Below are 20,815 nucleotides of genomic sequence, written 5' to 3'. Positions count from 1 at the left end.
CAACCGGGAAAGAAGAGTAGGGCTGCCGAGGCTGCGAGAGAGGCCCTCACCTCACGCCCAGCGGCGGGTCAGCGGGTCAGTCAGGGGCCGCGCCCCGTCGCCGCCCTCCCCACTCCCCGCCGTGCCCGGCTTCGCCAGGGCCCCAGCCCGCCCCCACGAGCCCAGCCTTCCCTTCCTACCTGCCGGCACGCGGACTCAGCCAGCCCCGAGCTGTTCACCCGGGACCTGGTCGGCAGGGAGACCACCACTCTCCGCCGCTCCCTGCCCGCGCGCGTCCCCAACCAGCGGCTGGCTGCACGTGACCCCGCCCTCACCGCACGCCGCCCCGCCCCCTCAGCCGAGCCCGCGCCCCGCCTCCCGCCGGCGTGCTCCACCCACGAGCCCGTCGCTGTCGCGATGACGTAATCGGCGCAAGCGCACTCTGTCGGCGACGCTGAAGTGCTGCTGCATCTGTGGGCGGAGGTTCGTGGCTTTGGCTCTTGGCGCAAGAGGGGAGAGTGGGGTGCCTGGAAGGTAGAGGGGTCTCAAAGAAAAAGAGGAGGAGGGGGAAAGTCCCAGAAGCCTGTCTTTCAGGTGCGGGGGTATAGGGCGGTGTTCTGCCCCCTTTCTGGGCCCTTTCTGACGAGGCCGGGCGGCTGCCCCGCGGGAATTGAACGGTGGATTTCCTTCGGGGAGGCACTGCCCGGTACCCAAGTGTAGAAATTTAAGAAGGGTTAACTTCGCGTGCGCTGAGTGTTTTCTTTTCCTTCAAGCGCACATCATTGGGGAACATATTTTGTTTGGCAGAGGAACACAAGATCTGGAGACATGGATTGTACTTTTTTTTTTTTTTTTTTGGTCGGGAGCTGCGGCTTAATCTTTCGCTCCTTTTCGTCTACAAAACGAGGTGGTCGGACTCACCATGTAATTTTTAGGTCCCCTTTCAGAGCTACCATCCTGTGATTCCTGTCTCCAAGGATATTACCTTTTATCATACTCCTGAGTAGGAAAAGAAATCTTTTGATTAGTGGACATGTTTTAGACCTGGATTGGGCACACTGCTGTGGAGTTAGGGCCCATGCTTTCATTAGGTTTGACAGCGGGCAGAATTTTTTGCAAGTAAGATTTATGCGTTGTTAATATTCCAAATAGACTCATTTTAATTTTGCTAAAAGATCAGAATATCTGTATGTTTTCCTAATGTTAGCTTTATGTCTTTCATAGACTTATATGTTTAGTCTTGGCATTTAATTTTTTGCCTCTTTTCAGAAGTAAATCACCAAAGGATATTGAAGTTGATGCTTTTGTGTTTTGTCACCTTATCCTTTTATTAGCATTTTTAAGGTCATCTGCACCTTCTGACTTGGAAAAGATGGTCAACGTCTTGAAAGGAGTGCTTATAGAATGGTTAGTAGTTTTGATACTTAACAAATTTTAAATCTGCACATTGATTCTTGATTTGTATGTGTATCCCTTCCAAAGTCCATTTTTTTCTTTTGTTCTTAAGATTTGAATGAATCAAGTTTTTCAGCTTTCTCAACTGCATTTTTCTTACTTAATAACAAGTGGGACAGATGGTGGGTTTTTTTGGATTTTTAGAATTTTATTTATTTTTTTATACAGCAGGTTCTTATTAGTTATCCATTTTATACATATTAGTGTATATATGTCAATCCCAATCTCCCAGTTTCCCGGTTCATCAAATGGGACAGATTTCGTTGCTAAGTTTCTTCCTGGTGCCAGATTTCAATGTTTCTGTTGAATAGATGCAATTGGCATTATTTCCAAGAAGTTTTGGTCAGCGGTAGCATGTTTGTTACATTAACCCTCTTTAGGGGAACAGTGCTTGTATTCTCAAATCGTCAGGGATTGACTAGAATTTTAGGGTCTGCCTAAGTCACACAAACTTTGGTCTTTAAAAAAGAGAAAAAAACAAGAGAGCGAGTTGAAGGTTTCTTAAACTAGGCACACATTCCAAAGGAGAAACTAGAAACTATGGGTAGAGTTGAGCTCCTCAAAGCTAATGTAGGGCTTAATTATCCCTAGTCTGAAAATCTGAACTGTTGGACCAGTCTTGCTCAGTCTCCACTTGTTTGTTTGCCCCACCAAACAATTCTGTCTCATCTGGGAGTCCTGCCCAGTGGACACTCCCATTGTTTGAAATTACTACTGTCTACATTTCTCTGCCTCTAATGTGAGCCATATGTGGATGACCGTACTGTTTCTGTGATGGCAAGGCTGGGGGAGGAGCAAGACCAAACCCTGGGGATCTCTGGCATTTAGAGTAGCACTGTCCAGTAGAAATATAATGTGAGCCACGTATGTAGTCTTAAATTTTCTAGTAGCCACACTAAAAGGTAAAATGAAACAGGTGAAATTAATTTCTTAACTCTATACCCAAAGTATTTCGCCAGGTACTAAAATACACATTGGATTTTGAAGCTCTAGTATGAAAAAAGACAATACAATAAATTGTATTGTCAGTGAAGCCAGTGAAGTAGGAGGGAAACCAAGGGAATGGTTGATGAAAGCGAGTTGGCTGTGTCAAGTGCTGATGAGAGGTGGGGTAAGATGAAGACACACTGGAGGTCATCGGTTTTTTATGAGAGCTTTTTCATGGAGAGGTGGGATAGATGCCAGATTGGAGTACTTTGGAAAGGGAAAGGGGGGCAGGGAAGTAGAGACCAGGTGGAGGAGTTTTGTTGTGATAATGAGCAAAGGAATAAAGAAGTGGGTCGGTAGCTGAAGAAGGATATGTTAAGGAACTCTGGTTCTTGTTATTTTCATTGTTTTAAAGTGAGAGACTACAATGTATGTTGATAAAAATAAACCGCTAGAGAGGAGAGAGGTGTTCACTTGGGAAAGCCAAGAGGCGGATTGAGATCCCAGAAATTCTAAGCATGCTGTGCTGTTGTCTTTTGGAAAACACTTCTAAGCTAATTTTTGTATTTTATTTTTCTTATTACTTCGTCATAATTAATAGAAACATTTTCCTGGTTGGTCTTTTTTAAATTATTTTATTTATTTATTTACTTATTTTTGGTCAAGTCGGGTCTTTGTTGCTGTGCGCGGGCTTTCTCTAATTGTGGCGAGCGGGGGCTACTCTTCGTTGCGGTGGCTTCTCTTGTTGTGGAGCGCGGGCTCTAGGCATGCGGGCTTCAGTAGGTGTGGCTCGCGGGCTCTAGAGCGCAGGCTCAGTAGTTGTGGCAGTTGTGGAGCACGGACTTAGCTACTCCGCAGCATGTGGGATCTTCCCGGACCAGGACTGAAACACGTGTCTCCTGCATTAGCAGGCGGATTCTTAACCATTGTGCTACCAGGGAAGCCTCCGGTTGGTCTTTTAACATTATTTTTAACACAGAGGATACACACACACACAGTGTCGGCTATCAGTTTTTTCCCTTTTGTTTCTTCTGATTTTTCTAAAGTTAATCTTCATTCTGGATTTGATCAATATTCACCTCTGTCCTAGGGTTTTCATATTTTTATTTTCATTGATATTTTGAGTTTCATTCATCTAGAATTTATTGAGAGGAGGGGCATATTATGAGGTGAAGATCTAAATTAGCTGCCTTTTTTTTTTGGTCAAATAGCTGAATAATTGTCCAACACCATTTATTTCCTTCTCTAATGATGTGTGATGACTCCTTTATCACAGAGTTTCACTCCCCTTGCTACTCTCCCTAATCCCATCCCACATCCATTTTTTTCTTTGTCATTGTTACCTATTTGAGAATATCCTTGGAATAATTTAGTCTAGTTCCAAAATAATCCTTTTGGAATGATGGTTGGGATTGTATTACACCTATATATATTTTTTTAATAATGCTAGGCTGCATTTTAAGGAGCAAAACTTTGGGAAACTCAAAATTTCGGTGGTAGACTTTCAGTTTAGCCGTAAGAACAAAGAGTACAGATTTGTAAGAGGAGCTGAGGTTTAGTTTTCTTTCCTGATCCGGCAAGCTCTCTGCTAGTTTGCTTGTTACCAGCCTCTGAATTCTGCCTGGGTGCTGAACAACTTGCTTTTCCATGTATTCTCCAGACTAGCAGCAGCAGCAGCATCTGGAGCTTGTTAGAAATGAAAATTTTCAGACCTCACCCCATATCTACTAAATCAGAATTGTGCATAAAAAAGGATCTTGACACAGTGCGTTTTAAGTTTGAAAAGCACTTAATCAGCTTAAGTTTGATAATCAGTTCCCCTATGGAGAATGGTTTTGCAGCAAGACTACAGTGTACTTAAATTTTATTTTGCATATGGATACTATCCTTGCAAAACTATTTTTTCCCTTCAAAGTGAAGTCTAAAATGTAGCCTGCACAACTTTTCAAAAGGGTAACTGTCTTCCCAAAGATACAGATCTTCCAAGAAGACTCCAGGCCTAAGCAATAATAGATTCATAAAGGGCATGGCCAGGGCCTGTGGGTCCTCCTTCATGTGTAGGTGCACATGTTGGGATGCTGGTAACTAAAGTCCTTCAATTTCCCTCATGTCTATATTTGATTCCAAAGAGAAGATTGTTAATAATACAGTATCAGCATAAGTCAGTTCTTATCTCATAATATCCATAGATTATATGAAGCATTTAGGTGTATTGGAATGCAGATCTACATTAAAACAAATAAACCAGAGTATAATGTTGGCCATTTAGGCCCAACTATCAGTGAATTGAAAAATCAAAGTACTTGGCTATAATAAGGTTCTCTCCTCCCAAGGCTTATCAAATACCACAAACTAAAGTTTTTTGGGGGGTTTTTTGTGTTTTTTTTTTTGCAGTACGCGGGCCTCTCACTGTTGTGGTCTCTCCCGTTGCGGAGCACAGGCTCTGGACGCGCAGGCTCAGTGGCCATGGTCCACGGGCCCAGCCGCTCCGCGGCACGTGGGATCTTCCCGGACCGGGGCACGAACCCGTGTCCCCTGCGTCGGCAGGCGGACTCTCAACCACTGCGCCACCAGGGAAGCCCAGTTTTTTGTATTTTTATGTCAAAATGAGATTGTTGAAAACTTCCTCTTTGTTGGGATCCACCACTATCGACTGCCAGCCTCACACCAAGTGTTTTCCCGAGTCTAGCCAACCATAGCAGTTACCGAAGCAAGTAGCATATGCTCAACAAATGTCTGCGTCCAATTCCAGGTGCTAGAGCAGACCTCTGGTGTGACATTTATCACAGTTGGTTTGGCAAGTGCTTCAGCCAGGAAGATTTGTTGTACAGCTGCAAATTCCAGCCAGTTTATAGCACAACAGCAAAGAATCTGGAGAAACAGGTATTATTAGACCAGTCTTGTCCTTATGGGTTTGGCTTCCAAACCTCTACTGTATATGAAAAGCAAGTAAGAACTAAGGCAAAACCAGTCTAACTGTTGTCCTGTTCTTTAACAGCATTTATATATCTTTTGTGAGCCTTTGCTTCTTATTCTTTGCAGGGCTGCATTCACTGAAGTTTCTTGGGCACCCAGAACAGTGCCTGAGATACATATAGAGGTGCTTAGTAAATATTTTTTACTGAAAGAATTTTGTTAATAAAATTGAACCAAGGAGTGTAATCTCACCCTAAATTCCAGGTTATTAGTTAGAGCTCTAGTACCACAGTGAGAAGCAGAGTGGATAAGAAGAGGTTCTTGATAAATTGAATTCAAGTTTCAGTACAGAAAAGGTGCATACACTAGGGCTCCTTTTTGGCAAGTTACATCAGAGTAGCTTTTATTTTTTACTTTTTAAATTTTTATTGTATATAAAATAGTTGATTTACAATGTATTAGTTTCAGGGGTACAGTAAAGTGATTTAGTTATACATGTATCTATTCTTTTTCCGATTCTTTTCCCATATAGGTTATTACAGAGTATTGAGTAGAGTTCCCTGTGCTATACAGTAGGTCCTTGTTGATTATCTATTCAGTATTTTGTATATAGTAGTGTGTATATGTTAATCCCAGCTTTCTAATTTATCCTTCCCCACCCCCAACCAGAGTAGCTTTTAAATGAGGTGACTGTTATCTTCCAGTCCGTAGCTTTTAAAAAGCAGGCTCTCACCAAGCTGCTGACATGGATGATGGAAGTGCAGTCTTAAGAAGCAACTGATCTAGGGCTTCCCTGGTGGCGCAGTGGTTGAGAGTCCGCCTGCCGATGCAGGGGACACGGGTTCGTGCCCCGGTCCGGGAAGATCCCACATGCCGCGGAGCTGCTGGGTCCGTGAGCCATGGCCGCTGAGCCTGCGCGTCCAGAGCCTGTGCTCTGCAACGGGGAGGCCACAACAGTGAGAGGTCCGCGTACCACACACACACAAAAAAGAAGCAACTGATCTAGAAAGTAATTTGTGATAGGTCTTTTGAGTTTTTATATGCTTTAACACAATAATTCCATTTCTAGATGTTTATCTTAAGGAAGTGATCCAAGCTGCAGATAAAATTGTAGGTAGTTGATTATTCTAATTAAACAAAGTGTTGTGACATTTTTATCGTCAAACAATATAGCTATTAAAATATTTGAAAATATTTTACGTGATATGAACAAAGGCATTTTCACATTCAGTAACAATTTTCTAAAACATTCCACTATCAGGACATAACAGTATTTATGGAGAAATACTTGTAAATTTTTAAAGTAATTATATCTGTTAACTAATTACTATCAGGAAGGATAGTTTATTATTGACTAAGACAAGATTATCATTCTGATTGGATAGACAGTATTGACAACTTTATCCAACTGACCGATTAATTTTATGGTCTCTTTCATAGCTAACTGCATCATTCTAATAGGCCTCTCATGGTATAATACTTTTTTTAACAATCATATTTTATAGGAGCTATACCAAGGTTCTTTTTTTATTTTTTTCACTAGATCTTTATTGGAGTATAATTGCTTCACAATACCATGTTAGTTTCTGTTGCACAGCAAAGCGAATCAGCCATATGCATACACATGTCCCCATATCCCCTGCCTCGTGAGCCTCCCTCCCATGCTCCCTATCCCACCCCTCTAGGTCATCGCAAAGCACCGAGCTGATCTCCCTGTGCTATGCTGCTGCTTCCCACCAGCCAACTATTTTACATTCGGTAGTGTACATATGTTGATGCTACTCTCACTTCGCCCTCCCACCCCATGTCATCAAGTCCATTCTCTATATCTACCTCTTTATTCCTGCCCTGCAACTAGGTTCATCAGTACCATTTTTTTTTTCTGAGATCCCACATATATGCGTTAGCATGCAGTATTTGTTTTTCTCTTTCTGACTTACTTCACTCTGTATGACAGACTCTAGGTCCATCCAGCTCACTACAAATAACTCAGTTTCTTTTCTTTTTATGGCTGAGTAATATTCCATTGTATATATGTGCCACATCTTTATCCATTCATCTGTCAGTGGACATTTAGGTTGGTTCCATGTCCTGACTATTGTAAATAGTGCTGCAGTGAACATTGTGGTGCATGTCTCTTTTTGAATTATAGTTTCCTCAGGGTATATGCCCAGTAGTGGGATTGCTGGGTCATATGGTAGTTCTATTTTTAGTTTTTTACCAACAGTGCAGGAGGGTTCCCTTTTCACCACACCCTTTCCAGCATTTATTGTTTCTAGATTTTTTGATAATGGCCATTCAGACCAGCGTGAGGTGATACCTCATTGTAGTTTTGATTTGCATTTCTCTAATAATTTTTGACATTGAGCATCTTTTCATGTGCCTCTTGGCCATCTGCATGTCTTCCTTGGTAAAATGTCTATTTAGGTCTTCCGCCCATTTTTTAACTGTATTGTTTTTTTTTTGATATTGAGCTCCATGAGCTGTTTGTAAATTTTGGAGATTAATCCTTTGTCAGTTGCTTCATTTGCAAATATTTTCTCCCATTCTGAGGTTTGTCTTTTTGTCTTGTTTATGGTTTCCTTTGCTGTGCAAAAGCTTTTAAGTTTAATTAAGTCCCATTTGTTTATTTCTGTTACTCTAGGTGGTGGGTCAAAAAAGATCTTGCTGTGGTTTATGTCAAAGAGTGTTTTTCCTGATTTCCTCTAAAAGTTTTATGCTGTCTGGTCTTATGTTTAAGTCTTTAATCCATTTTGAGTTTATTTTTGTGTATGGTGTTAGGTAATGTTCTGATTTCATTCTTTTACATGTAGCTGTGCAGTTTTCCCAGCACCACTTTTTGAAGAGGCTGTCTTTTCTCCATTGTATGTTCCTGCCTCCCTTGTTGAAAATTAGGTGCCCATATGTGCATGGGTTTATCTCTGGGCATTCTTTCCTGTACCATTGATCTATATTTCTGTCTTTGTGCCAGTACCATACTGTCTTGATTACTGTAGCTTTGTGGTACAGTTTGAAGTCAGGGAGGCTGATTCCTCCAACTCCGTTTTTCTTTCTCAAGAGTGCTTTGGCTATTCGGGGTCTTTTGTGTTTCCATACGAATTGTAAGATTTTTTGTTCTAATTCTGTGAAGAATGCCATTGATAGTTTGATAGGGATTGCATTGAATCTGAAGGTTGCTTTGGGTAGGATAGTCACTTTCACAATATTGATTCTTCCAATACAAGAACATGGTATATTTCTCCATCTGTTTATGTCATGTTTGATTTCTTTCATCAGTGTTTTATAGTTTTCTGAGTACAAGTCTTTGCCTCCTTAGGCAGGTTTATTCCTAGGTATTTTATTCTTTTTGTTGCAATGGTAAATGGGAGTATTTCCTTAATTTCTCTTTCTGATTTTTTGTTGGTGGTGTATAGGAATGCCAGAGATTTCTGTGCATTAATTTTGTATCCTGCAACCTTACCAAATTTGTTGATTAGTTCTAGTAGTTTTCTGATGGCATCTTTAGGATTTTCTATTTATAGTATCATGTCATTGGCAAATAGTGACAGTTTTACTTCTTCTTTTCCAATTTGGATTCCTTTTATTTCTTTTCCTTCTCTGATTACTGTGGCTAGGACTTCCAAAACTATGTTGAATAAGAGTGGCAAGAGTGGACATCATTCTCTTGTTCCTGATCCTAGTGGAAATGCTTTCAGTTTTTCACCATTGAGTATGTTGCTTGCTGTGGGTTTGTCATATATGGCCTTTATTATGTTGAGGTAGTTTCCCTCTATGCCCATTTTCTGGAGAGTTTTTATCATAAATGGGTGTTGAATTTTGTCAAAAGCTTTTCCTGCATCTATTGAGATGATCATATAGTTTTTATTCCTTAATTTGTTAATGTGGTGCATCACATTGATTGATTTGTGTCTAATTTGGTATCAGGGTGATGCTGGCTTTGTTGAATGAATTTGGGAGTGTTTCTCCCTCTGCATTTTTTTGAAAGAGTTTGAGAAGTATCAATGTTAGCTCTTTTCTAAATGTTTGATAGAATTCGCCTGTGAAGCCATCTGGTCCTGGACTTTTGTTTGTTGGAAGATTTTTAATTACAGTTTCAATTTCATTACTTGTGGTAGGTCTGTTTATATTTTCTAAATCTTCCTGGTTCAGTCTTGGAAAATTGTACCTTTCCAAGAATTTGTCCATTTCTTTGTGGTTGTCCATTTTATCGGCATATAGTTGTTTGTAGAAGCCTCTTATAATCCTTTGTATTTCTGCAGTGTCAGTTGTGATTTCTCCTTTTTCGTTTCTAATTTTATTGATTTGCATCCTCTCCCTTTTTTCTTGATGAGTCTGGCTAAGGGTTTATCAATTTTGTTTATCTTCTCAAAGAACCAGCTTTTAGTTTTTTTTGTCTTTGCTATTGTTTTCTTCGTTTCTGTATCATTTATTTCTGCTCTGATCTTTATGATTTCTTTCCTTCTACTGACTTTGGGTTTTCTTTGTTCTTCTTCCTCTAGTTGTTTTAAGTGTAGGGTTAGATTGTTTATTTGAGATTTTTTTCTTGTTTCTTAAGGTGAGATTGAATTGCTGTAAACTTCCGTCTTAGAACGGCTTTTTCTGAGTCCCATAGGTTTTGGGTCGTCCTGTTTTTGTTGTCATTTGTTTCTATGTATTTTTTATTTCTTCTTTGATTTCTTCAGTGATCTATTATTTATTTAGTAGCGTTTAGCCTCCATGTATTTGTGTTTTTTACAGGTTTTTTTTTCCTGTAATTGATTTCCAATCTCATGGCGTTGTGGTCAGAAAAGGTGCTTGATACAATTTCAATTTTCTTAAATTTTCCGAGGCTTGATTTGTGACCCAAGATGTGATCTATTCTGGAGAATGTTCCTTGTGCACTTGAGAAGAAAGTGTATTCTGGCACTTTTGGGTGGAATGTTCTATAAATATCAATTAGATCTATCTGGTCTATTGTGTCATTTAAAGCTTGTGTTTCCTTTTTTATTTTCTGTTTGGATGATCTGTCCATTGGTGTAAGTGGGGTGTTAAAGTCCCCTACTATGATTGTGTTACTGTTGATTTCTCCTTTCATGACCTTATGTATTGAGGTGCTCCTATGTTGGGTGCATAAACATTTATAATTGTTATATCTTCTTCTTGGATTGATCCTTTGATCATTATGTAGTCTCCCTCCTTATCTCTTGTAACACTCTTTATTGTAAAGTCTATTTTTTCTGATACGAGTATTGCTACTCCAGCTTTCTTTTGATTTCCTTTTTCATGGAATATCTTTTTCCATCCCTTCACTTTCAGTCTGTATGTGTCCCTAGGTCTGAAGTGGGTCTCTTGTAGACAGCATATATATGGGTCTTGGTTTTGTATCCATTCAGCCAGTCTGTGTCTTTAGGTTGGGTCATTTAATGTCTTTACATTCAAGGTTATTATCGATATACATGTTCCTGTTACCATTTTCTTAATTGTTTTATGTTTGTTTTTGTGGGTCTTTTTCTTCTCTTGTGTTTCCTGCTTAGAGAAGTTTCTTTAGCATTTGTTGTAAAGCTGGTTTGGTGGTGCTGAATTCTCTTAGCTTTGGTTTGGCTGAAGAGCTTTCGATTTCTCCACTGAATCTGAATGAGATCCTTGCTGGGTAGAGTGATCTTGGTTGTAGGTTTTTCTCTTTCATCACTTTAAGTATATCCTGCCACTACCTTCTGGCCTGCAGAGTTTCCACTGAAAAATCAGCTGATAACCTTATAAGGATTCCTTTGTATGTAATTTTTTGGTTTTCCCTTGCTGCTTTTAATATTTTTTCCTTTGAATGTAATTTTTGTTAGTTTGATTAATACGTGTCTTGGTGTATTTTTCCTAGGGTTTATACTGTATGGGACTCTCTGTGCCTCCTGGACTTGGGTGATTATTTCCTTTCCCATGTTAGGGAACTTTTCCAGTATAATCTCTTCAAATATTTTCTCAGACCCTTTCTTGTTCTCTTCTTCTCTGGGACCCCTATAATTTGAATGTTGTTGCGTTTAGTGTTGTCCCAGAGGTCTCTGAGATTGTCTTCAATTCTTCGCATTCTTTTTTCTTTATTCTGCTCCTGGGCAGTTATTTCTACCATTTTGTCTTCCAGCTCACTTGTTCATTCTTTTGCCTCCGTTATTCTGTTATTGATTCCTTCTAGTGTATTTTTCATTTCAGTTTTTGTGTTGTTCATCTCTGTTCGTTTGTTCTTTAGTTCTTCTAGGTCTTTGTTAAACATTTCTTGTATTTTCTCAATCCGTGCCTCCATTCTATTTCCGAGATTCTGGATCATCTTTACTTCATTACTCTGAATTCTTTTTCAGGTAGACTGCCTAGTTCCTCTTCATTTATTTGGCCTTATAGGTTTTTACCTTGCTTCTTCATCTGTGACATATTTTTTTGCTGTCTCCTTTTTTTTTTTTTTTTTTAAATTAGTGGGATTGTTTTCCTGTTTCACTGATCGTTTGGCCTGAGGTATCCAACAATGGAGTTTGTAGGCTGTTGGGTAGAGCTGGGTCTTGGTGCTGAGATGAGGACCTCATCTGATGAATATTCATGAGACCTCACTCCTATGAATATTCCCTGGGGTCTGAGTTTCTCTGTTAGTCCACTGGTTCGGACTCGGCGCTCCCACTGCAGGAGCTTCCGCCTGACCCCAGGCGCGCAAATCAAGATCCCGCAAACCACGTGGGTGGCAAAAAAAAAGAGAGAGCGAGAACAATAACAAAGAAAAAATAAAATTAGACTAGGAAACTAACAGATATGTTAAAAAGAACGTAAAAATAAAAACATAGAGAACCAACAACCAGAAGGTACATCAGTACCACAATAGTAAAAAGAGGAGGAGGGAAAAGAAAAAAGGGAGGGGGGAAGGCCTTGGATGTGGAGAGCGGGGCGTAAGCAAGGGCGAGGTTTGGGTGGTGGGCAGGGCCAATGCTCAGGACCCACAGGGCTGGAAAAGGCTCTGGGGACTGTGGGGGGGTGGGGCTTAGGCTCAAGGAACAGAAGGGCTCCAGGCGTGCCTCCCATCCCTGGTTTTAGAGGGCAGGGGACCTCACCTGGGAGCTCAGCAGGCTCCCTGGGCCTGAGTGGGCAGGGCAAATGCCCTCTGCTCCTCTCACACTCCTCCTGCAGGGCCCCTCCTGCCTGCCTCTTCTGATCTCCCTGGCCTCCCTCCTATGCCTCCAAGCACCCACGCAGCCTGGAGGGGGCTTTGGATCGCAGGGGACCAGCCTGGGAGCTCAGCAGGCTCCCCAGGGCCCAGTGGGCAGGGCAGTCACCCTCCATTCCTCTCCCACTCCTCCTGGATGGCCTCTTCTGCTTGCCACTTCTGATCTCCCCAGCCTCCCTCCTATGCCCCCAGGACCCACATGGCCTGGATGGGGCTTTGGTAGGGGGGAAAGTGGTTTGGGAGCTCAGCAGGATCTCCGGCTTGAGTGGGCCAGGCGATTGCCCTCAGCTCCTCTCCCGCTTTTCCTGGAGAGTCCCTCCCTCCTGCCTCTCCTGATCTCCCCGGCCTCAGGGGCCCTGATCTTGTCTGGCCTCCACTTTTCCTCCCCACCTCGGTCCCCCTACGTTCTACCGGTTCACTCTGGGATTCCTCCTGTCTCCTTGGGGGTCAGAGTCCCCCACCAGCGGCCGGCAGGCGCCCTAGTTCTATACTAAGTTTCTTTAGGAGGGGGTTGATAATACCTCCCCTTTACGTTTCCAGGACAGAGACATTTTTTTGTTGCTCTCTAGCCCTGATCCCAGGACTTTAACCAAGTATGTCCATGGGCACTTGGTTTTGGTTTTTTTGCTGCCAGCAGGTTCTCCCAGAGAAACTCCCATGTAGAATAGTCCTGTATTCAGGCAAGATATTCTAGGCCCTCAACATATGCTAGCAAAGTGCCCCTTAAACTTTGAGTGTCTTTTTGAATCATTACAGATTATATTTCAAATACATGCTTGAGAATTCATTCTCAAATTGACTGCTTTCCATCTGCTTTCAAAAACTTTAATTGAAGCAATTGATATTAGAAGCAGTTATTTCAGTGTGTCATGGACCGTTTTCTACGTTCTCATCTCATTGGTGTTAGCAGTGTTTCCTCAGGTATAAGGAGTACAGTTTGTGTACCTGATGATTTGGAGTAGCACAGATTTTGCAGCAATAGAACACAGAAATACTTTTTCTTTGACCATCTTAATTTATCTGAGAAAAAAATAAAATTAACATCAAGATGACTGGTGATTTTGTACCAGATGAAGTTAAGGTGAAAAGTTAATTTAAAGGCAATTTAAAGAAAAAAATTGAGTAATATGTAGTGCAGATGTTACAAGAGATGGCTAAAATGGCAAGGGTAGATGCAAATGGTAAAAATTTTGAAAGCACTGACCTGTTGGTTAAAAGCACAGGTGTGAGTCCCCTGGCACTTCTTGGCTTCAGTTGTTCAGCTTTTACTTAATTGAAAGTATGTAAATTTATTTTATTTAGAGAGTTGCTGGAGATAAAAGTCTTTATAACCACTTAACCCTTGCTATCTCTAATACCTCCTAGTAGCAGCCAATTACTAGAGTAAATTGGTGTCATCTGTGAACACACTGCACTCAAACAGTAACAAGATAATATATCACATTTGGACAGCAGATTTTATAATGTCCTTGTTTTTTGTCATTATTGTTCCATTTAAACCCAAAATTTATATTAAAGGGTTAACAAAAAAACTATCATTTGTCCTGTCACCTAAAGTATATGTTTCTAAGCAACCTCTCTGAGTGTGTGATTTTTGTAGAAAGTATTGAAATTCTTGTGGGGTCTAAGACAGTGCAGCACAATAAAGGTTGTGAGGGTAAAGTGGGCACCACACGAGAGTCAAAGGCAAGTCCCTCCTTGCAGGGAAGGGAGGAAGCAGCGTGGTTGTAGAGCACTAAAGCAGAGGGGTTTTTTCTGTCCGCCACACCTGTCTACTGTTAAATTGCTCTCCTTTTATTCTCCACCCCTGTCCCACCCAACCCCCTTTTATTTGTAGAGACACGGAGCAATATAGGGAAACAACTGAGGTTTCAAAAAGAAACCTTTGAGAGCAGGAACCTGTTCAAAAGAACCTGTTTGAGCAGGAAAACGATAGTTTTAAAGACGCTGAAGCTTTGTTTCCCTGTCCTATGGGCCTCCCCATTTTCAGTTCTGTAATATCTGAAAGAACCCTGTTCAGCCTGCTTCATTGCCCCCAGATTCTTTCTAGAATTGCTCTTTAAACTCTTTTACTTGGCTGCATTGGGTCTTCGTTACTGCACGTGGACTTTCTCTAGTTGCTGTGAGCAGGGGCTACTCTTCATTGTGGGGCGTGGGCTTCTCCTTGCAGTGGCTTCTCTTGTTGTGGAACCCAGGCTCTAGGCATGTGGGCTTCAGTAGTTGCAACACACTCAGTAGTTATGGATCGCGGGCTGTAGAGCACAGGCTCAGTAGTTGTGGCACACGGGCTTAGTTGCTCCATGGCACGTGGGATCCTCCCAGACCAGGGCTTGAACCCGTGTCGCCTGCATTGGTAGGTGGATTCTTTTTTTTTTTTTTTTTAAAGTATTTATTTATTTATTTATTTTTGGCTGCATCGAGTCTTAGTTGCAGCATGCGGGCTCCACAGTGCATGGGCTCTCTAGTTGCAGCACCTGGGCTTAGTTGCCTCGTGGCATGTGGGATCTTAGTTCCCCGACCAGGGATTGAACCCATGTTCCCTGCTTTGGAAGGTGGATTCTTAACCACTGGACTACCAGGGCAGTCCCTGGCAGGTGGATTCTTAACCACTGTGCCACCAGGGAAGTCCCTCCATCGACTTTTAAATTCACCCCTACCCCATCATGTCCCACTTTGCCCTTAGAACCTAGTAAGATAGCAGCAGAATCCCTTATATCCTCAGCCTCTTCTCAGAACTTTCCCTCTATCTTCCCCCAATACCCCTTTTTTGTTGTTGTCATAATAAAAACCTAGCTTTCCCCTGAGCCTGCTATGTTGACTTTTCTCTAATACCTCTTATACCACTGGGCCAAGAAGTGGGCTGGGTATCTACCTTGTTCCTCATTGCCACTTCCAGAAATCCTCCCTCCCTCTTCCACAGAAACCCCCCAGTTCTGAATCTGACAAGACCACCCACTAATCCTCCTCTTTGTAACCATCTACAAACACCCAAGTCTTTCCTTGAAAGTTATTCTTTGAAGGCTACTTGTCACTCTAAGAGTTCTCCACAAATTCTTAACGATTTCGTATGTATAGTCCTTTCAGTACCCTGGCCTTTTCTTCCAATGAGCTTTTCTCTGTCCTGTCATAGTCATTCATTCCCATTGTCACACCTACCCACATCCCTACCAATACTGCCATCTCTACAAAATCTCCATTTTAGGCATCTAACTGACCACTACCTCCTCTTTCCAGTTCACTCCCTCTAATACCCTAGCTCTATAATTCCTTTGATTCTACCAGACCTGCAGTCTGTTGATTCTCCCAGCATTTCCATCCTGACTCATCCCAGCATCCTCACTTTCCTCCATACCTGGTCCATCAGTATACTCGTTCTCTTAAAGACACTCAACTCCCTGCCCCTCTCAGTCACACCAACCAGGTCGGGTTCAATCCGGCTCTCTACCTATTCTGAACCTTTACCTCCACAACTCTAATGGCTGGAGAAAAACATACAAACATACTGATTGGTCTCACTTTAAATTCATGACTATTAAATTCATGTGAGCCTTAATGCTAGCCTGCAAACCAGCTAAATTTCCTAGTCCATTTATTGTCCCACTTTCCTAATAAAGCTGTTAGATTTCATCAAATTAAGATTTCATCAGTTTTAAAACTTAGCAGTATTTTATGTACCTATAAGAAAAATCACTGCCAGTTGTACTGTAACGTGCCATGAAATGTAAGACCCATCCCAATTTTGGAGATGGTAAGATGTGGGGGGAATGTGCTTCTTAGAACGGGTGGAATATGGTATTCCATACCTTCACCTTCTCTTAGCTCAGAAAACGTCCCTGTCCTCACTTCAGCTGATTTCTTTGTTCCTCGTTTCTCTGAGAAAACAGAAGCAACCAGAAGAGAACGTCCACAGTCTTCATCGCCTGGACCTGGGCCCATACACTCTTCCCTTCCTCACACTTACTGTGGGTGACTCGTCTATTCTCTTGTCCCAAGCCAGCCTCCCTCCTTGGGAACCGGATCCCAGCCTCCCTGGCCTATTTAAAGACACCTTTTCAGCAGTTTTCCTCTTTTTCTCCCGCATTATCCACTTTTCTTTCTCTACTAGATCATTCCCAGCAGAACTACAAACATGCTGTAACACTACCCCTCCCCAGGTGGGCGGCCCTGTGGGGCAGAAACTCTTGCTTGCACATCCCTCTCCAGCTCCCACTTGACTTTCCTGCTCTTTGTAGCAGGATTTCTCAGATGTGTATGTAGTCACTTTCTCCGATTTCACTCCTCGCAATCTGAAAACCACTCCAGTCAGGCCCTGTCCTCTGTAGTCATAGTCCTGAAGCTGCTCTTGGGAAAGTCCAGTAACTTTCTGAACCCAGTAGTCCGTTCTCAGTCCTTCTCTTGCTCTTCCTCTTAACAACATTTGGCCCAGCTGATCTCTTCCTCTTCCTGGAGATCCTTCATTTACTTAGCTTCCAGTCTCTTCAAGTTTTCTTCCAACCTCAGTGGTCATTTTATAGGCTGATTTGCTGGTTCATCCTTTTTTTCCTAACCTTTTGATATTGGAGTATCCAGGGCTTGGTCCTTGGACTCTCCTCTGTAGCTCTGCTCACTCCTTTGTCATGGCTTTAAATGCCATCTATACATTGATGACTGACTGACTCCTCATTCTGGACTTCACTGCTGAAATCCAGAATTGTATATCCAGCTTCCTGCTCAGCTTCTTCACTTGGGTGGCATCTCAGATGTAACTTGCCTAAAGCCAGACTCTCGATCTTAACTACACACCTGTTCTTCTGTGTTCCTCCTCATCTCAGTGAAAGACAACTCCATCCCTTCATTTGCTCAGACCAGAAATCTTGGCGTATCCTTAATTCCTCTCAAAGCTCAAGTCCAGTCTCAGCAAGTTATGTGGGCTTTACGTTTGGTGTATATCTAGAGTTGAGCCACTGCTCAACTTCCCTGGTACCACCTAGGTCCAAATCATTGTGTCTTGTCATTATTACTGCATTCACCTTCTAATTGGTCTCCCTGTTTCCACCATTGCCTCCACCACCCACCAGCCTCTTCTCAACCCAGCAGCCAGTATGATCTTTACATTTAAAATTAAAGTCATTTTGTAAGTTAAATCAAGATGGAGTTCTAACCCATATCCCACTGCTCTCCCCTCCACTTTCCCCTCTCCAGCTCTGTGGCCTTGCTGTTCACTCTGCGTAGGATGTTCTACCCCACGTCACTTCATGGTTTGCTCACTACCTCCTTCTGATGTGTATTCAGACATCACCTGCTCAGTTAGGCCTCCCCTGAGTCCCCTGCTTAAACTTGCAAGATCATATCACTGTCGTCACTGCCATTTCTCATTCGCTTCCTTTGTTTTCTGTGTGTTTGTCATAGTGTTACCACTAGAATGTAAATTTTCTTCACTGCTGAATCCCCCAGACCAGAATAGCACCAGGCACATGATGGGTACTCAATCTATTGAATGAGTGAATAAAACTTAAAAGAGCAAGTTTACCACTTCTGAACAAATCAATTTCCCACATTAGTATGGTCATTATAATACTGCAACTATAGAATTTAACTGAATTTTGCCAAACTTAAGTGGATCAATAGAACCTAACTTTTCTGAACCTAAGATAACAAGCATACTAGAAACTAAATTTAAAATGTGTCACTTCTGGGCTTCCCTGGTGGCGCAGTGGTTGAGAGTCCACCTGCCGATGCAGGGGACACGGGTTCGTGCCCCGGTCAGGGAGGATCCCACGTGCCGCGGAGCGGCTGGGCCCGTGAGCCATGGCCGCTGAGCCTGCGCGTCCGGAGCCTGTGCTCCGCAACGGGAGGGGCCACAACAGTGAGAGGCCCACGTACCGCAAAAAAAAAAAAAAAAAAAAGTGTCATTTCTGACATGGGCAGACCTACTTATTTATTCACATTATTTTATAGCATAGCAAATTGTTAATAAAATTATTTTAAAGGTAAGCTGTTGAAAGTAATTAAGACAATCGTTTTTTCAGGAAGGCTTGACTTTATTCATAGTTAATATATACCATAAACCGTACTCATTTAGCTATTGAAATAAATCCTTTACTTTGTTAGCTTCACTTGTACCTATGTTTGTACTTGAAAGAAATAAAATGTATATGGTTTTCAGTAAATTACACTGACCTCTTTTGAATTAAATTATTATCTTTGTAATTGATGTTGACATCCCTCAAGAAACCAAAAGATTGTGTAAGATTATGTTTTCTCTAAGAATTAAAAATATCTGTATGCAACTTGACATTTTTATATTCATCTTTTGCTGAACACAGTATTGTATATTATATTAGATCTAAAGTGTGCCTTTGTTATAATTCAGGTTTTTATTAAAAAGACTCATTTCTATAAATCTAGGAAATTTTATCTCTTTCCCTTATGGCTGTCCTATTCATTCCAAACTAAAAACCACAAATAAATAGAATTGAATTTAGATCTCATTTTGAACTCACTGTTCTCAAAGAGATTTGGTTAGAATTTCCTTTAAAGATTCTGAATGTTAGGAGGTTCAGAATTTTAAGGAAGGGAAAAAAAGTTGAATATTTACTGCAAGCCAAAGACTATTGTTGGCATTTTTAAAATCAGTTAACAGGGCTGTGCTTCGAGTCCCTATTACAAAGCTGTGAACGTTGCTTTACTTTTTCACTTGTCGGTGACAAATTATTCTTTTAAAATCTCATCATTGGCCTCTTTCCTCTAAACTTGCACTAACAGTTCTAAAATGAAGCTGTCTGTTAATCATCAACACTGTGTCTGTTAAGCATCAACACTTGAGGCAGAGAAGGAGTGAGGAATTGGTTAACAGTTCAGAACTTTTAAACTTATCCTAAAACTCTCCATGCTCAATTCTAATTGTTCAGGTCTCTGGTAATTTGACAGTAAGGTGTCTCATCATCATGTGTTTATCTCGACAGTGACCCTGCCATGAAGCAATTTCTGCTGTACTTGGATGAGTCAAATGCCCTAGGGAAGAAGTTCATCATTCAAGACATTGATGACACTCACATCTTCGTAATAGCAGAGTTGGTTAATGTCCTCCAGGAGCGAGTAGGTGAATTAATGGACCAAAATGCCTTTTCTCTTACCCAGAAGTGAAAATATTAGATAATAACCACTTAGGAATTAAAAGTAACAAATGTGAGAGACTCACCATTCGATGTCTTGTGTGACTGATTAGATTTACAGAATTGCTCGGAAGCATGTGACAGGGAAGACTGTGATATCATTTGTTTATAAGAAAGCCCCTGAGCTGACTTTCTTGTTCTGTTTTTTTCAGTGTGTGTACCCTAGAATTTAAAAAAAAAAAAAAAATGCTTTAACAGTTGGCTATAATTTGGCTTTTATTAACCTTTATTAAAATATAAATGTAATTGGTTTTCCTACTTCTTAATGCCAATTTAATACATTAAGAATATAATGGAATATGCTTTTAAATCATCAGTCTAACCTACATACCACCTAGATATTTATCTTTGCTTATTCGTATTAGTAATTGGGGGTTTGGTAGTGTAGGTATGGTTTGTTTTGTTTCCACTAGAAACTTCACAGACAGACTGTTTAGATAAATATGCCAAGGTGGGAACTTTAGTAATATTTATACCTTACAAATAGTATCTGCATGCCAGCCAGCTCTGTTGGTGAAGAAGATGTGGAAGAGAAAGAACCCTGTAACATGAACGTAAACTGCAGTTTGCATTTCCCTAAAAATACAGTTTTTTAAAAGCACAGAGGGTTAGAAACAACCAAATGGGAAAGGTACGTGCTGCTTTGCAGCTTTCATCTTTCCTTGTTCAGACTTTGTTGTTTCCCATCAAGGCAAGTGCTCTTTTATTGAGAAGTCAGTTTTCCTTGGGCCTTATTCCCTATGAGAATCCCTGTTTAAATTTGTCTAAAAAAGAAAGGTAGGAACAGATAGAAGCAAAGTCAGTCTTGGGGGAGGTTAAGATGTGTTGCATCTAGTTCTATGGTTGATCGAGGCAGAAACAATAACACTGATGGGGGCTTTGCTTCCCTTCCTGAACATAGTGTACTAGGATGGGTTCATGGGGTGGGAATTTTCCAAGAGAAAAGATAACTTTCATGATGTTAAGTGGAATCGTATCAAACCCACTTTACCTGCCTCCTTATGGTGTGTTTATTCAGAGCATCTGTGTACCATAGTCACTTACTTACACATGCGTTCCCTAAAGCTGGAAATTTCCATAGGTATATTTATCATGGTTCCCACCCATGTAACTCAAGCCACCCAATTTTGATTTTCACATAACAATGCAAACAATTTTGATGAGTTATTAGTACATCTGGTACTAAAACGTGCTCAATAGAGTACATTTC

At 41.3% G+C, this 20,815-nt stretch overlaps 2 protein-coding genes across 5 annotated transcripts in view; one reads left to right on the top strand and one right to left on the bottom strand.

The window, feature by feature from the left end:
• The window catches only part of SERAC1 (serine active site containing 1), an 86,354-nt gene extending 86,038 nt beyond the window's left edge, over positions 1-316 (bottom strand). For all 4 annotated transcript variants that reach the window (XM_049695462.1, XM_049695460.1, XM_049695463.1 and 1 more), the window contains exon 1: positions 180-316. The gene's annotated coding sequence lies outside the window, so the exon portion shown is untranslated. The remainder of the gene's footprint in view (positions 1-179) is intronic.
• Positions 317-489: 173 nt separating this feature from the next.
• Positions 490-19,631, top strand: GTF2H5 (general transcription factor IIH subunit 5). The gene is made up of 3 exons (XM_033404036.2): positions 490-513; positions 1,314-1,386; positions 19,396-19,631. Exons 2-3 carry the CDS (start codon positions 1,352-1,354, stop codon positions 19,574-19,576), a joined length of 216 nt encoding a protein of 71 aa, XP_033259927.1. The 5' UTR covers positions 490-513; positions 1,314-1,351; the 3' UTR covers positions 19,577-19,631.
• Positions 19,632-20,815: the final 1,184 nt, after the last annotated feature.

This window comes from Orcinus orca, chromosome 12 (genome assembly GCF_937001465.1).
Source record: "Orcinus orca chromosome 12, mOrcOrc1.1, whole genome shotgun sequence".
Lineage (NCBI taxonomy): Eukaryota > Metazoa > Chordata > Mammalia > Artiodactyla > Delphinidae > Orcinus > Orcinus orca.
This window is presented reverse-complemented; position numbering and strand designations above follow the sequence as displayed.

Coding starts and splice junctions, on each gene's coding strand:
- GTF2H5 (XM_033404036.2), top strand. CDS start 1,352: ATGGTCAACGTCTTGAAAGGAGTGCTTATAGAATG. Junction 1,387..19,395: donor AAAGGAGTGCTTATAGAATG/GTTAGTAGTTTT, acceptor TTATCTCGACAG/TGACCCTGCCATGAAGCAAT.